The following is a 17139-nucleotide window of genomic DNA, read 5'->3' on the forward strand; positions in this document are numbered from 1 at the left end:
CTGACCACCGCATCCATCGCGGAGGGGGAGGGAAACTTAAGTACCGCAGCGGCGGCTCTCCGGAACCCACCGCACCAGGCCAGCACCGAACAGCGGTACCAAACACCCCAACAGCTCCCCGCACAGGCTCTAGCTCCTGCCTCACTCCAGCCTCACTTCACCTCCCTCCCGCTGGACAGCGAGGCCTCCAACGGCCACTGCCCCTCCGCCCCCTGCGTCGCCACCCCCGCAGCCATTGCCCCGCCCCTCAGGCTGGGTCCCCGCCCCGCGCGGCTTGCGCCCACCCCCGTGCTGCGCGGCTGCAGCCCCCACGCACATATAGGCTCCTCCGCCGCACTGCCCGCGTTGCCGCCGCTGCCGCCTCCTCCAGGCATGGCACAGGGCTGTACCTCACTATGGCAGCAGCGCAGCACAGCACCCTGGACTTCCTGCTCGGCGCCACAGGTAACCGCCGCGGCCGTGGAGCAGAGAGAGCAGGCGGGGAGTGGGGGGGGCATGTGTCTTTTACTCGCCGGTCTCTCGGCGGTGTGTCCTACCTCGCCACCGCCGAGGAAGCGGCGTGGCTGCCTGCCTGCCCGCCCGCCAGGCCCCGTGCGGGCGCCCCCTCCCCTGGGCCTTCCTCTGGCGCCGCTGCCCAGCTGTGTGCTCTGCGTGTCCCCTCAGTGTCCTCTTCCGCCGGCGGGCAGGTGCCCCCCCGGGCTCTCAGAGGCCGCCATGCCGCCGCACCCGGCCTGGGCAGGCGTGCGGCCCGCTGCGGCCTCCTGCCCCGTGTCCGCCGTGCTGCAGCCCCTCGCTGGGGGCAGCCCGGCCTGGGGTCAGGCTGCCGTGCAGGTGCCCCCGCCCCGGCTGATCGCAGCTGCGGAGTCGTCAGGGCGGGCTTTTCCCGGCGGCGGCAGAGTGAGCGGGCTGGTGGAGGTGCCGCGCTGTGGGCCCGCGGGGAGGGAGAAGGCCTGGCCATTTCCGAGTGGCCGGGCCGGGGGTCCCCGAAAAGGCAGCCCGCCTTGGCTCGGTCCTCCAGGTAGTGCAGCCCTGGCAGCGCCCTTCAGGACGGGGTGTTGAAACGGGCCCGTGCTTCCCGCAGAGGGAGGTGCGGGTGCAGCGCAAGAGTGTCTGTCATTCGGGTACTTCTCTAACCTCGTCGCAGAAGCGTGAAGGAAGTGATCAGCGATGAGATTCGGCATTGGATGAGCCATCGGCTATTTCAGAGCTTTACTCCGTAGTTATCTGTAGGGGGCATGTTCGAGCCAGAAACGGATGGAGCAACGTTTCTCGACAGCCGAGATGGGTGAAAAGGTTCAAGGGGGGCGTGGGGTGAGGGGAAGCCGCGATGGGAGCCAAAGGGGTAGGTGTGTGCCGAGCAAGGCCGCCAGCCGGGGCTGCCCTTCGCTGGGGCAGGTCCTTCCCGGAGCCCGAGTGCGGCCAGGGGTCTGACCTTATGCGTCGACCCCATTTCTCTTTATTTCCCTTCTTGAAGAGAAGGGGGTGGTTCATCCCGTCTACGGATAAAATCTGCCGATGGCTTGGTTTAAGAGAGGGGATTCTGACTCCCGGGGCTTTGCTGAGTGCTGTGCCCTTCCTGGCCTTGCTGCTCTTCCTTTTAGGAGAGCTGGGAACAAGAGACGGGGAAGGTATTAGTGGAGTTGTTACCAAGCAGCATGCTTTAGGATATTCTACTGTGTTTCATGGTGAAAGGCTTGCAGTTTCCATTTTTACAGTGAGATTTAATTTTTTTAATAGCCACTGAAATGGTGACCTGATGACGAACAAGATAGTCCTTCCTTTTTCCTTGTACTTTATCCATGACTCATGTAGCATGAACAGAATTGGAAAACTAAACCAGTGTAGAAGCAATTTTCATAGATACCATCCAGCCCCCTCTTTGCCCGTTTAGTTCTCTGAATTATCATAGGTTCAAGGATTACATCAGTAACTGGCTTCTGCAGAAGAGTCAGGATTGCCAGAGAAAAGAGTATGTGTACTGAAAATAAGCTGCAGTTATGTTAGCTGCTCTATGTTATAAACCCTATGTCATTAATTACATAGAGACTGTGGCAATGATTGTAAGTATTGTGCTTATTAGTTTTTCTGTTCCCTTTTCTTTTACTTCTGAAATGTTTTGAAGTGTTTAGGCCTTTCTCCTGTCAAGGTGCACGTGCTAATTGGGGGTGGGGAGATGGACCAACTGTAGAAGTCTTGCTGTGTAAGTCAAAGGAGGGAAAAAGCCTTTTACCCTTAAGTTTGTTTTAGCACAGTAGACATCTTCAGTGAGACGTGAAGAAGTTTCTTCCACCCATGGCAGCTCTGAAGTTGACTTACACTTTCCATGTGGCATTTTGTCTTTTATGTAGTACTTATTACCCAAAGAACATAAGGAATTGTCTATAGAGGGGAAAATCGGTGAATGTACATTTGTAGATTGTGTAGAGGAGTTGAAGTTTAATGCTGAATCGCAGATCATCAACTAGTTGAGGTTTTTACTGTAAGTTACATGGTCAATAAAATTTCGAAGTGGTCTGTAATGCCATAAAATGATCCTGAGTAAAATGAGATGTTGTTTTGGACCCCCTGGTTCCTGAGCATAACATGTTATCTATGGCTCAGCTGAAGCTGTTTTCATCTTTGTGTTCTGGAGAATGTAGAATTTTTTAACTTCTTGGTAAATGGGCATTCCCTGTTTCTCAAAGCATTACTTGTGTCCTCAGTTTTTGAAAAATACCTATTTTTGGTAGGTATTAATATAGTTGTTAAACTTGCCAGCTTTTAGGAAGGTAAGACTTTATTAAGGCAAGTTTGTTCAGTAGTTTGTGTTTCACTGCAGTGCATTTTACAATAACTGTATATGATTATCATGTCTTTTTCTTTAGGAATCTGCTTATATGAAAGTTGTTGCAAATGGTTGATGAAATAACTTGAATATTCTCAGCATTCGTGTTTAACACTGTAGCTATTCAATAGTCTCCTAATCTTGAAGGGAAGAAAGACTTCACTGTTACTGTCCAGCATCAAGATTGAACTTGACCATAAAGGATGGGATAGTGTTTCTGAGATGTTAATGTTCTCTTGGGATCTGTTTCTTTCTTTATGTGTTCTATTGTGTGTAGCTTGTCTTTATCCTCAGTCTTCTGATCTTCTGAAAATAAAGAGGTTGCCTTTGAATGTCAATGAGAGGACCTGAAGGACCCAGCTCCGAGTTGGGAAGATGGGGTTTTGTCACATGCTAATACTTGTGCAGCATTAGCTAGCAAGTGCTTGTGTTGCAGAATGATGTAAATTCTGGTAGGTCATTCCCACTAGCTTACTTTGTGTATGCCATGTCCCTTCAATAGCAGCACAGTTTGTAGTAAAGCTGCACAGACTGCTGTGGTGACAACATTTTGAGGCTTTGGCTCAGATGAGTGAGATGGTGGAGCAGAGAGTATTGATTACCTGAGCTGAAACAGTTACTGAAGTTCTTAGTGGACTCTCGTGTGAGTTAGCATGCAGTGAGAATGCTAGGGCTGTAGGGCAGGTAAGGCAATGCTTGGGCTTCTGAGAAAAAGAAGTGGATGTGTGTGTGCACATACCTGTGTCTTCAAATGAATGCTTTTATAAACATATGAAACATAGGAGATGGAAGAGGGAATACCTTTTGTGGTCTGAACCTCTTTAGGCCCTCTGTCAGTGGCTTTGTTCCTGTCTGCAGGATCCACTGCTCAATTCTGACACTGCATGTAGGGGAAATCTTGATGAGAAAATCAAGCCTGTCATCAGTAGGAATCCATGTAAATAAAAAATGGCTACAGTGCTTGGGTCTAAATGTTGCTGGATGTAGATCATAAATTATTTTTTTATTAATGTGTGAAAGAAGAATTTAGCTGGTATCATGTGTACTGGATTTGACTTGACCTATACTTTGATTAGTGTTTTGCTGCATAACTACCCTTATTGGAAACAAACTTGATTTACAGATCTATTTCTTTTTTTTCTTTTGGAGTCTTTTTCAAGTACTAACTGCTTTACAAGTTAATTGAAAATACATAAAATGTCTTGCCTGAAGCATTCATTAAAGGGTAAGAAAGTGTCATTAACTCTGCTGGCAATCCTGTATCTTCGACTTTTGGTTTAGCTTCAAGCAGACAAAGTGCTGTAAGGTAAAGCAGGGGTGCAAAGATGTAAATTACTCATGTTCTCAAAATCTCGATTATAAGGTGTTCTGGGTTGCTCTGCAAGAAAGAAATGTTCTTTCCATATTGATGTTTTTACCTAGGCTATCAAATTGTTAAACATTTGAATTGCATGCAGTTAAGCTAATATTTTCATTCTTGTCTTTGGTTTTGACTGGACATCTTTATGCTCTTCATAGAGCAGGACTGTAATTTTACATGGTTGTTCTTGGCTGTGCTGATCTAAACTTTGCAGGGGGAAAGAGTTGACAAGGTTTTTTTGTTCTGCATCCCTTTGGAGCTGTGTAGTTGAATTGCCTTACTTTAAGAACTAGTTAAAAACCTATCTTAAGGAGACAGCCTCCCACCAGCAGTAGTATTTAGGAGAATTAAATGATGAGGGAGGAGTGCTGCGCTGGCTCTTCCTCTTTACCATCTCTGAAGCCTCTACCTGAATTTCTACCTGTGAGCTTTCTACATGAGTTCAGCTGCTTGTGTATGGTGAGCTGTATCCTGCTGCAGTGAAGACAGTCTAGTTGGTTCTGGTTTGGTTTCATAAACAGGTAATCAGCTGTTCTAGCTGTTGAGTCATGGTTCATCCTGCATGTGTGGACCGGAGAAAGCAGGTGACTGGCATTGGAAGCTTGGTGTCCCTGCAAAGTTTTTCTGTGAGTAAGTCAATCTTGTGTATGAAGGAGAAAAGTTTAAGCCAATTCTAAATACTTGACAGTTTTGAAGATTATAAATGAAAAACTCATCAGAAAAACTTTGAGTGTGTGGCTGTTGCCTAATGTACTAGAGGTGCTAGGGCTTTGTTTTGAGGAGGCAAATTGTATTTCTATGACTGGAGCTGGCTGCAGTTAGTAAAAACACATTAAGTATATTTGAATGTGTTGTGGGTGGAATGGCATCTGAGCCTTGTAGCTCAATTTGACTGGTTCTGTCAAGTATTGGATTGTCTGACGTGCTGAAACATCTGATTACACAGATAACGTGTTTGATGTGCTTATCTCTTCTTTACTATATTGATTTATGGTATGTTACTGAAATTTGCTGACTCTGACTATGGTGTGTATGTGAAGACCACATAAAGATTAAACAAGACTCAAGTAAATGTCTCTGGTATTACTCAAGTAAAGCCTGCAACTGTTATAAACCTTGGCTAAAGGTGAGTTTGCAGCTGCAGTTCAGGAGAATGGGTCTGTTTAAATTGTGCTCTTAGCAGCTTCTGTGAGTGGTGTGGTCTCAGCCTATGCTCTTGGCTGGGTTGTTTTGAGCTGAGCCCTGCAGGTCTCCACAGTCTAGTTCTGACAGGCCTGGCCCAGGAGCTAGCCTGCTGTGCGTCAGAGCACAAATGGGGCTTGTCAGGAGAGGGTAATACAGGAATTGATAGCTTTCCATTTTTAGCAGTAAGGGCTGCTGTGAACTCATTCCCTGTTTTGGTTGATTTCCTGTTTTGAAGATTGAAATGCTTTATGAATGGAACTCTGAAAATATAATTATCTGGTTCTCCAGTGTGATGTCAGGTACTCTGTGACTGCTTGCTCAGACTTGAAGAAATTGTCACCAGCAAAGGGGAGGGTTAAGAATATGGGAGATGTTTTCCATGAGGGTCTAGTTTGAGGCTGTGGAACAAATTCCTGCAAGAAATAAATACTGCTTTTGACACATCAGTATTTCCAAATTTGTATACACATCTCTGTGTCATTGCAATAGCAGAACCCTTGGAAAGAGAGAAGTATGTATGACAGGTAGTAATCACTGCTGCTTAATAAACTTGAAGATCACAGTATCACAGTATGTTAGAGATTGGAAGGGACCTCGAAAGATCATCTAGTCCAATCCCCCTAAATAAAAAAAAAAAAAAACGCAGTTCCCCACTACCACAAATTATGCAGTCGAGTTTCCCGCATTTGGGGAAATCGCAGGGGTCAGCACACCCGGAGTGCAAGGGATGAGCCTCGCCCTGGGAAAACCACCTGCTTGATCATGGTGTCTCCCCTGCCAGGTAAGATAGTCAGGTACCAGGTGATGAAAAAGCACAGGAAGCTGGTGGTATTTGGGCATGCTGAAATTCTGTTACCAAGTACATTTTCTCTTTTTACAGTTTTTTTGTTTGTTTGGTTGGTTTTTTTTTGTTGCTGGCAGAACTACAAATATTGCAAAAGGTGATAATGTTTAAAATTTGAACAGTCTTTATATGCCATTTGATGGACTTCAGTATATACATTATTGGGAGAGACAAATTAAGTTTGTGGCGCTAAGGCATTGAAAACACATTTGTTATTAAGGCTCAAGCTGCATGTCATATGAAATATTTTTTCTGAGTGCATAAATACTCTGTAAAAGTGATATGCTGAACTTGCATATGAGAATGTTGGTTTGCCAAATGCCTTTAGTTTACCTATTTGCCTGCTGCTCAGCTCTGATAATGTGTGAGGATGAAGCGGTAACGTCTAAATCTTCCCATAGCAAAACTGAACTTCACCAAGCAGCAAGTCAGGAAGAGTCTGTGAGACTTAAATGTCTGAAAGGTAAAAGCTACTGTTTGTGGGTGGCACAGAACAGTGCGACAAACACTTCACATATCTGCCTCTAGAGAACCAAATGTTTGCTTTTGTATTAACGAACAGAGAAGTTGTGTGAAATGGAAAAACCTTTAAAAGGCTTACAGGGTCAAGTAGCAATTGGGGAGAGAAGAAAAGTTAAAAGCTCTTTTCACTAAACTTCCTTGTGATTAGTAAACAGCAATGTGTCTTAGAGAATGCCAGCCACTTACTTTGTAAGACTAGACATGTTCTGGGTATTCTTTGTCCTCTGTCAGAGTTACTGGAATTGTCAGGATTTCTGATAGACTGTTGTGCATCATTCCAGCAGACAGGCATTTAAAAAGTTGTTAATTGTAATGGGATGTCACATCTTAACTATTGAGGCTGAGTTTACAGAAAACTTCATACTCACAAAACATGGGGTACACACTTTCTGCTTTTAGATGTACAATAAATTTTTGATTGTCCTAATACAAGAAATTAAATAGAGGAAGGGTTAAGGAATAACTTGTTTAATGTATTTTTTTGCCATTATGGAAGTGGGTGGAGCTGATAGGCTTATAGTTGCTAAAATTTTGAGGTTTTTATGTACAGTTATCCCTTAAAGGTGATATAAGAATCATATGCTGGTTTTGTGAAAGAACTGAAAAAGAAAAAAAAAATCTCTTTATTGGAGCTCAGAGGAGGAAGTAGGAAAAAGTGATTTTTGTTACTGAGCCTGCATCTCTGGAATTGTCTTTGCTTTTATATACGCGTGCACTTAACACTGCCTGCAGAAGTTGAAGCACAGCTATTCCTGTTCACTGTCCATGCAGTTGCTTTTGTTTGAATTCTTGCTTAGTGTTTAATGATGTGTTGGTTTTGTACCCTGCATTTGAATTTTTGTTCTTGTATAGGAAAGGCTATGGAAAAGTCGCTGTGTAGGGTCTGTTCTCTTTACATTAACTGTGGAGACTTGGGCAGAGATTTCTTATTCCATAATGAGCTGTCTTAGAAAGTGTTTGTTGCTAGTGTTATCTGAAAGACCCTATGTATTTTCTGTTACTTTAGTCACAAACTTTAGTACATTATTACTTTATTTACTAAGGTCACCATTATTACTAATCTTGGAAATTGTTTCCAAACCTGTGTTTGTCTTGAAAGTGTTTGGGTGTAGTGGATCTGGATTTATGAAGGGGTGATCATGCCTGACCCACCTGATAGTTTTTTGACCACCAGATGTTGATGTCATGGAGGAGGGAAGATCAGTAGCTGCTGTTTACTAGACTTTAGCAGGGTTTTTGACACTGTTTCCAGTAACATCTTCATGCACAAAGTGGTGCAATACAGGTTCCAGAAATCCACAGTGGGGTTGATTGGAAATGGAGTTGCTGGGCCCAGGAGGTTATGATAAGCAAACCAAGTCCACCTGGAAGCCAGTCAGTGGTAGTTACTGAAGGAGAGGTAGACAGTGTGGGCAATGCACTTCAATATCTTCATTGATAACCTGGGCACTGGGACAGAGTGAATCCTCAGCAAGGATGCAGATGACATGAAACTGGGAAAGATGATTGCAGTGTGGGCACTCCTGGCCTACAGGAACCCAGTAAAGTTCAACCAAAGAAAATGTCAGGCGTTGCATCTGGGAAGAATGATCCTGTATACACAGACAGGATAGAGGCAGCTTTGCTTTCAGTTTAGGGATCTTTCCCCTCAACTCAGCCCAGGTGAGGCATATCTGGTGTGCTTTGTCTGTTCAGTGCAAGAGAGGGTTGGTCCTGCTTGAGTATGCCCAGTGTAGGACCATGAATGTGATTAAAGGACTGGAGTACCTGTCATGAGAGGCTGGATTAGCTGGGACTCATCAGTGTGGAGTAGAGAAGACTCGGGGGCATCTTTTTCATACAGTATAATTTAGAAAAGTCTCTTAAAATTGAGTCCAGCCATTAACCTAACGCTAGCAAGTCTACCACTAAACCACGTCTCTAAGTGCCATGTCAAATTATATAAAAAGTCAACAGATAACTGGTGGGGGGACTAGAGAAGGTGGATCTGAACTTTTCTTAGTGATGCCCTGTGTGACAGGACAAGAGGTAGTGGGCAGAAATTGAAACACATGGAACTTGATCTGAACATAAGAAAACTCTTTAATTGTGAGAGTGGCTGAACACAGGAATAGCTCACCCACAGATGTAGTGGAGTCTGTCTATGGAGATAGCAAAACCATGACTGCTTGTGGCCCTAAGCAACCTGCTGTCATTGATCCTGTTCTGAACAGGGGGTTGGATGAGACAATCTCCAGAGGTCACTTCTAACATCTGCTGTTCTGTAGTAACTACCTGACCTGCCTGTGCCAGCACAGAACAATCTGTACACAATTCTGTACACAGATTTGACTTTAAGTAGAAAAATCGGACCTCAGGTGAGCTACAGGTTTGGTTTGCTCAGGGGGTATGGTCATGTCATTGACTTAAGCACTCCTTTTCATGTCAGCATTGACATGATACATGACTGAGTTGGGTTTGAATGCTTCCCACACCACCTTCCTACCCTCTGTCAAGTCTGATGTGTGAGTATAAAGGCAGGAATGAAAGAGGGTAGGTAGGAATGCTTTGTTTGGTGACCATGCAGTTTTAGCTTGGCATCAGTCAATACAGGAAAACATGAGTTCAGTCCCTAGTTGGTTGGATCCTTTGGGGACAGGGTGGCGGGAAGCTGTAGAGTGTGTATGGGAAGGGAAGGAAAGGAAGAGGTGGGTTGCATTAACTTGTGCGGGATGTTGGAAGAGAGAAGAGGTGATTACTGCAAAGGGAAGGTAGAGTATTTATCTAGCTAAAAGGGGGAAACTTAAGTGTTCAGAAATGGTGCAAATATTGTGTTAAAGACTTGTAGTGTGTCGCAGAGATTTTTCTCATGGGTCTTTTGTGTGTATTCTTGGAAATCTGAACTGGTAGAGAGGTGACGATGGTGCAGGGAAAGATTGAGGGTTAAATTCTCCTGTTGGTAGCTGTGTATTTTGAATACTTTGAGAGCTCTTCCTGATTCATGATTGGTTTACCCATAATTTCTGAAAGAACACTTGGATGTACTGCATGATTTATATTGACTGTGGTGATGCACTTGCTCCTGTGGCACAATATTTGATTTGCCTGTGTTCACTGTCTAGCTGGAAGTCCTCAGAGGAGGAGAGTGGGGATATTCTATAGAAACTCCTCAGGAAAAAGCAGCCTTCTATTCTTAACCTACTGTAATAGAGAATAATGAAATGGACTAAGTGCACAGGGGTACTTGGTCTGTTTCCTCATGGATGGGTGAATAGTAATGACTTTCTACCTGCTGTCCTCTTTTTTTTTTTTTTTTAAAGCCTCATCCAATGCATTATTTATTCTATGTATAAGTTAAGATGATGAGGGTGCAAATTGATTGAAAGGACTAATGTTAGTGTAGATTTCTGCTTCCTGATTTTTTTTTTGTGCTCTCCAAGTTGACAAGGACAAAACAAAGGATTCTACTCGCATGTCGGGGGGGTTCTGACAGCGGTCTTCCAAACTTAATACCTGTGAGGTATGTGTTGCTAAAGCCAGTTTTGTGTTTGCATCTGTTAATATGTTAGGCAAAAACTAGTGTCTTTGTCTTGGAGTAAGAAAAGCAGGGGCTTCAGGGTGTGCTTTCATTCTTGAGGTGTGGGTTTATTTTCCTGTTGAAGGAAAATTCTAGTTCTGGAGGTTTTTTTCATTATAAGGATTGAGATACAGTATTGGCATTGGAAGAAAGTCTCAGATTAGTCTGTGAATGAGAAAACCCCTGTACACCTATAAGCCCAGCTGCTGTATTTCCAATAAATGGAGGGAGGCATTGTGAATGGCCTATCTTGACTCTGGTGGGCTCGGTGCCAGAGCAGTTGGGTGTGCTGTTGCAGCTGACTGGAGGCCCAGCCTCCTGCTGCTCTCATCTTCAACTGCCCTGTGACTTCACCTGGCTGTAAATTAAACTCTTCTCAGGTGTGTTCCCTTCATTGCTTGTATCTGACACCCTCCCATCTTATCTCTGTATATTTCCCTTTCCTGTGAGGTTTTTTTTTTGAAGATTTGGAGTTGACAGATAGTGTTCATGTGTGAAAATTTTGCATTTGTACAACACAATAACTTGGTATAGTAAAACAAATAATTTAAACAGCTCTGAACTGAAACATAAAAGTCATTCAGGTTGCTGTTGACTATTAGCATATTCTGCATTTTGGCTTCTAATGTATGCTAACTTTTCAGTGTATTCTTAATGAAGCAGTTCACTTGACACTACCCTTCACCTTTCCCTATTGAAAGTGTAGCTGCAAAGGGAAGAATTTGTCAAATGCAGAAGCATATAGAAGTGCTTTGTGTTCTAGTGTTTTATTGTTATATTCCCAGTTCCTAGAGGAAAGGATTCAAAATCAGGAAGAAAAACTTGAAGTCAGAAACTGAGTGAATATTTTCAAATGAGAGCTAATCTGTTCCCATAGTTTACTAAGATTTTGTCAATCCTCTGGTATCAGGAGGTCTTAAACTAGAATGTTTTTGGAGATAGTGAGGCTCAGTAGCGGATTACTGAGCTCAGTGTTGGAGTATCCTGCAAAACTAGCCAGTGTTGTGCATGAAGCCGGACTGGATGCTTACCATAACTCTGGACTTTGAGCTGCATTTGTGTTCACAGATGACTGTCAAATAATAGCTTCTTCACTGCTAAAATTTTAGAGGAATATTTGCAACCACTGCAAATCATCTCATCAAGAGTGCTGGGATTCCAAAATTGCTTGGTTTTACTGGGCATTAACGCTTGAGAAGTATGTATCTCTCAAATCTTACACACAGTGGTTTTGTTTCTGTTCTCAAGTTGAAACTCTGGGCCTTTTCATGCCTTCTGGCAAGTAATTATCAAATCCTTCTAACAGTATTTCATGCTTGGCAACCAGCGTTGATTAGTTTGTTGCTGAATAACAAAAAATTAAGCACTGTCTGAATTAACATTTTGGTGTGGATTCAAAGGTGTTGATACTGTTCTAATCATCATTGGTTATTTTTTTCTTATCAGTGATTGATAATGCATATCTGAGCTTGGAGTGAGGTGGTGGCAAGTGGATTTTGGTGAGAGATTGTTGAAATGTCCTGATGCCTTGAGGCAACCATTGATGCCTCAAACATTTTTAAAAGGAGTCTCCAACTTTGGGGAATTAATTATCCCTCTGAGGCAAATCTTGTGTGGTGTAACCAAAAGGAGATATGATGGAAGAGTATGTTTATTAATTTCCTAAAGCTAACCACATAATAGGAAGAACTCAGTCAAGCTTCTGCCTGACTGCTTAGCAAAGAAATCTGCTAAATTATGAGCAGCTTGTGAGGGATTAGTATGTTATGGAGCAGAAAAATATCAGTGATGATTTGTCCTGCAGTCTCTGCCAAGATATACCTAGCAGAAATCCTTGAAGCTGTTGAAAGCAGATGGGCTAAATGTGGTATAAGCACTTCAGTTCTTCAGGATCTGTTCTCCATCTTGCTACTTAAATATCTTGTAAGAGCTGCAGAAGTGAAGTGATTGGGGAGTTAGTTGCATACTAGTTCAGTTTGAGGTTTGGGCTAATTTTCTGGTTTGGAATAGTATAGTAAGCATTATTATACTGAGTTGTTTGTTTTTGGTTTGGTTTTGTTTGTTTGGTTTTTGTTTAATGTGCTAGTGACATTAAGGGAAGGAAATGAATATGGGTTTTATAAAAGATGAGGGAGAAGGTAATGGAGTGTGACAAGGAAAGCAAATGCCAAGCAGGAAGAGGGGATCACATGCTTGAAGTGACAAAATTTCTTTGTGAATGTACTGACCCCAAAAGGGGGACTGATGCAAGTTTAGGGGGACATTTCTTTGTGATTGTACCCCCAGAAAAGGGGACTGATGCAAGTTTAAAGTGAGCAGTGCAAAGTTGCAGAGACTGGAAACTAGAATTGTGGCCCTATTTCTTTTACACTTTTGATGTCCCAGAACCACTTGGCTTCATTGTGGGTAGGATAGTTTGCCCTGTCTAGTTTTTCAGTGCCTTTCAGAAAAATGTCTAGCTGTAGGACATGGCAACGCAAATCGTTCATCAGTGCAGTGTTTCCTTCTGGGATTGTTGTTTCCAAGTGATTAAAAAATAATTACATGAGTAGGGCCATGCCTGGACTGTGATACGGTAGGTGACAAATTGTAGCCATAGTTAAAAGTACTGTTCTATCAAAATAATAGAAAACTTCCCTGAGGAGTATCTCTAGGGATGGGGGAGGAGAGGTACATGAAAGCTATTGTTCAGGTGGAACTCAAAAGTACAGCAGGCTGCCAGTAAAAACTGGACATTTAAAAAAAACAAAACAAACAACAACAAAAAACAAAACTGACTTGAATGGAAAATCCTTACTGATATTTTTTTTCTTTTCCTCAATCATGCAGCTGATTGCAATGCTGTTCTTAAAGCTCTACAGCCCATTTTTCAGGAGCAGGGAATGACAGAAACAGTTCATAACTGGGAAGACCATGGCTATTTAGCAACCTACATCAAGAAAAATGGCAGGTGAGTGGATTTTCTTTTTTTTTTTTTTCTTCTATAGATTGTCCCCTCTGTCCTCATTTACAGGTAATTATTTCTCCCTGTGTTGGATTTCCTTCTGAGGTGCAGGTAGGGCAAGCTATTATTTTACCAGCCTTGTGTATAAAGTGACTGAAATAAGGCAGAATGCCGTTGATACTCTAGCCTCTATCATCTTATAGTTTGTGTACTAGAATAGTTGAATTGGTTGGTCTGGGCTGTACTGATGCAGTAGCATTGTTTGATGTCTTGGTCTCAGGGCCAGTCCTTCCAGATGCAGGATAGCTCAAGTCAGTTGAAAGTATTTGTAATTCTTTTGTTAATTGAGTATGTCTAAATTCAATCCTAACCGCAGCATGTGAATAATAAAAAAGTTTCTGTCCCTGTCTTTTGAATATGCTTTTTAAACACTTTATATGCTTCACTTGCGCACTGTCGCCCATTGCATCTTTGTAGGTAAGGTTAGGAAATGTGAGTTAGATGAATGGACACTGAAGTGGATCAGAAATTCTCTGAATGGCAGAGTTCAGAGGATTGCAATATGCAGATTAGAAGCCAGTTGGAGGCCTGTAGTCAGTGGTGTTCCCCAGGTCTGGTCTTATTCAACTTGTTTATCAGAGACCTGGGTGAAGGGCTGCAAGTTTACTGATATGAAGCTGGGAGAAGTGGCTGATGCACCTGGAGGCTGTGCTGTTGTTCAGCAGGACCTCAGTAGGCTGGAGAATTAGGCAAAGAGAAACCAATGAGGTTCAACAAGGGTAAGTGTAGGGTACTATACCTGGGGAGGAAGAACCAACCACAAGCACCAGTACAGGTTGAGGGCTGACCTACTAGAGAGCGATTCAGCTTGGAAGGACCTGGGAGTGTTGGTAGATAAGTTAACTATGAGCCAGCAGTGTGCCCTTGTGGTCAGGAGGGCCGACAGTATACTAGAGTGCATTGGGAGGAGTGTGGCCAGCAGATTGAGGGAGGTGATCCTCCCCCTCTACATAACCCTGGAGAGGCTGCATCTGGAGTACTGTGTCCGGTTCTGGACCCCTCAGTACAAGAAAGACAAGGAGCTACTGGAGAGGGTCTGGTGGAGGGCCACAAGGGTGATCATGGATCTGGAGCATCTCTTTATAAGGAAAGATTGCAGGAGCTGGGCCTCTTTAGTCTAGAGAAGCGACTACCAAAAAGGGACCTTATTAATGCATATGACTATCTCAAAGGTAAGTGCCAAGAGGATGGTACCAGACTCCTTACAGTGATACCCAGGACAAGGAGCAGTGGCCATAAACTAAAACACAAGATGTTTCAACCTCGACATGAAGAACTTTATTTAATGTTGACAGTGGCAGAGCACTGGAACAGGCTGCCCAGTGATGTTGTGGAGTTTCCCTATCTGGAGACATTCAAAGCCTGCCTGGATATGTTCCTGTGTAACCTGCTGTAGGTGGCCCTGCCTTGTCAGGGAGGTTGGATTAGATGATTCCAAGAGGTCCCTCCCAGTGCTAACAATTCTGTGAATCTATGAAATTCTCAAGCAGCTATTGAAGTAACTAACAGCATGACAAAGGTGGTTAGTGTCATTAGTGACGCATAAGCAGAATCTGCAGGGATAAATAGGTAAGCAAAGCCACATTAGCTTTATTCCCTGAAGATGCTTTACAGTGTCAGGGTTAGTGAATTATGGGCACATATATTTGGCCTGTTTGTTATTAAGTACTGTAATTTTATTGCACTTCATTTGTTTCCATTTAGTCAGTTATTTGTTCCTGACATCCATTGTGGTAGTCACTGCTTTTGGTTTGTGGGTTTTTTTTGTGGGTGTGTGTGTTTTTTTTTTTTTTAAATCTCAGCATACTTTGTTCTTCAGGGTTGGAGTTAGCCAACAAATTGGCATTTATTTCAGTTAAGTATCTCATTCGGTCATACTCCGAACGTATGAGAATTGCGCAAGGATTTTTAAGTTCTTTCTTAAATGAGAGAACCAGTATCTCTGAAAGGATAGCTCAGATTATAGGCAGGTGTGTTGCCTGCTAAAATTTGTCTGTTTACTGCATGTGAACATATTTGTATGTACAGCTCTCTGTATTGTATTTAAAGTAGTGTAGACCACCAATATTGTAAACTTGGGGCCTGACTTGACTGGTATCAGCTTACTTGCTACCTTTAGTACGAAGTTTGTATCTTTTATTGTCATGCTCCAATGAAGTTCTTGAGCCATTTCAGTTAGCTTTTCAAATGTGATACTATCTTTTTCTGATTAAAATTACTTGCTTGTTTTGGGGTTTTTTTTTTTAATGCTTGATAGGCTTAGAAAAACCTGCTTTTCCTTTTTTTTTTTTTGGTACAGTCTTTCTTTCTCTGTCTTTATGTGTGCTTTTACATTTTTCCTGAATAATTTGCTCAAGATTCCTGTTTTGGATAACCTTTTATCTGTGAAAATATAGCAAAAGGTGGTAACTTATTCCTCTTTTGTCTTTCCTCTGTACTGGTTTAAGCTTGTATTTACTCCTGAAAATATAACATCAAATATACATGAATTCTGAACAATTAAAAGGTAAAATATTTAAAAGTAAAAAGGACTTAAAAGATTTAAAGGTTGGCTTTCTTTGATTACATGACATCATTTTGCTTTCCAGTGTTTCCTTGAGTTTGAAAGTGACATGAGATGTGAATCCTCAAATTTGCTTTCCTTTTTGCAGTCTTATCTGATCATTCCTGTGTTGGAAAGCAGTCTCCTCTAAAGGAGCAGTTTCCAGAGTTAAATTACCTGTGTTCTGAACTTTCTAGAAAAGATGTCTGTGGTATAAACTTTCCAGAAGATAACTGAACTGGCATCTAGAAGCATCTCTAAGGGCCTTGCAAAACTCTGGATTTTAAAGTATTATTTCTCTTACTACACTGCCAGTTGAAAATACTTGTTGCTCCAGATTCCACTGTCTTCCTCAAGTGCTAGTGTATAATAACAATGTTTGAAGGGGGAGAGGAGTATGTAAGAGTTGATGTGTTTGTGTAGCAGAGGTGGGGAAGACTTCGTGGGAAAGGTAAACCTGTGTCCTGGTGTACATTGTGGTCATTGTGGCAGAAGTAAGTTGGTCAAGTCAGTTTTCCCACGGTAAAGCAGAGCCCTGGAGGGGGATATCCTAGGTGCTCTGAGTATAAGCTTGGGAATTCAACATGCGGGAGAACTATACAGTCTCCAGTCAGTTTTTTGTTTGTGGGTTTGTTTTTTTTTTTATGCTTTTCAGAACTGTCCTCGAGTAGATAGCATGGGGGGAGGGGTAGAGAAAATGAGATTCTGTTTCCAGGAAGCCATGTGTAATTAGCTTTAGCAATTGCTTAGTACTCATTCTGATTTTTAAATGGGTTCTTTCCTGTGTGTTTTGTTGATCTTGTGTCTTTCAGCAGGTAGACACTTTGAATCATTCAGCTGTTCACTACTGTTAAATGCAACTGAAACTTTTGCACCAGAGGATAGTTCATAGTATTCTTGCTGTTGTGGGAAGGTGAAGATAAGAGATGGGCCTAGTGGTCTTCCTGCAAGGAAATAATTGATGGTCTGTTATGCTGGGTCTTGGTTACCTCTTGCCTCTGTTCACTGAGCAAGGGCAAGCACTCAGGCATCTATACTGCTGCAGACAGCCAGGTTGGTGCTTGGATTTCTTCTTTAGGGCTACATCGAAGTTTGTCAGCTGGCAGGGTCTTGGGTTGGATTGTTCCAGAGTCCCTTTCCAAAAGGCAGCGTTGCTGAGGCTGCACAGTTTGGGCAGCTTACGCATTCACAGTTTTATCAAGTAATCAAGTAGCCTTTTTTCACATAAAACCCTCATGCCACACTCCAGGGCATGCACTGTGTACATTCAGCTTCAAAACAATTTCCTGGTGATTGCTGCAG

General features: G+C 42.9%; 1 protein-coding gene and 1 non-coding gene across 3 annotated transcripts in view; one reads left to right on the forward strand and one right to left on the reverse strand.

Annotated features, from left to right (window-relative positions):
• Window positions 1-252: 252 nt before the first annotated feature.
• The window catches only part of SMS (spermine synthase), a 44875-nt gene continuing 27988 nt past the window's right edge, over window positions 253-17139 (forward strand). Inside the window, exons 1-2 of one of the 2 annotated variants that reach the window (XM_057419559.1) lie at window positions 253-444; window positions 13121-13241. In XM_057419559.1, coding sequence (XP_057275542.1) covers window positions 396-444; window positions 13121-13241 — 170 coding nt within the window. In that variant the 5' untranslated portion in view covers window positions 253-395. The remainder of the gene's footprint in view (window positions 445-13120; window positions 13242-17139) is intronic. The other variant, XM_057419560.1, reaches the window with a different exon arrangement.
• LOC130604812 (U1 spliceosomal RNA) lies at window positions 5995-6158 on the reverse strand. Its single transcript, XR_008973537.1, has one exon. It is a non-coding gene; the product is annotated as a U1 spliceosomal RNA (small nuclear RNA).

This window comes from Pezoporus wallicus, unplaced genomic scaffold (assembly GCF_028554395.1).
Source record: "Pezoporus wallicus isolate ANWC-B61680 ecotype Strahan unplaced genomic scaffold, APGP_CSIRO_Pwel_v1 contig_5767, whole genome shotgun sequence".
NCBI lineage: Eukaryota > Metazoa > Chordata > Aves > Psittaciformes > Psittacidae > Pezoporus > Pezoporus wallicus.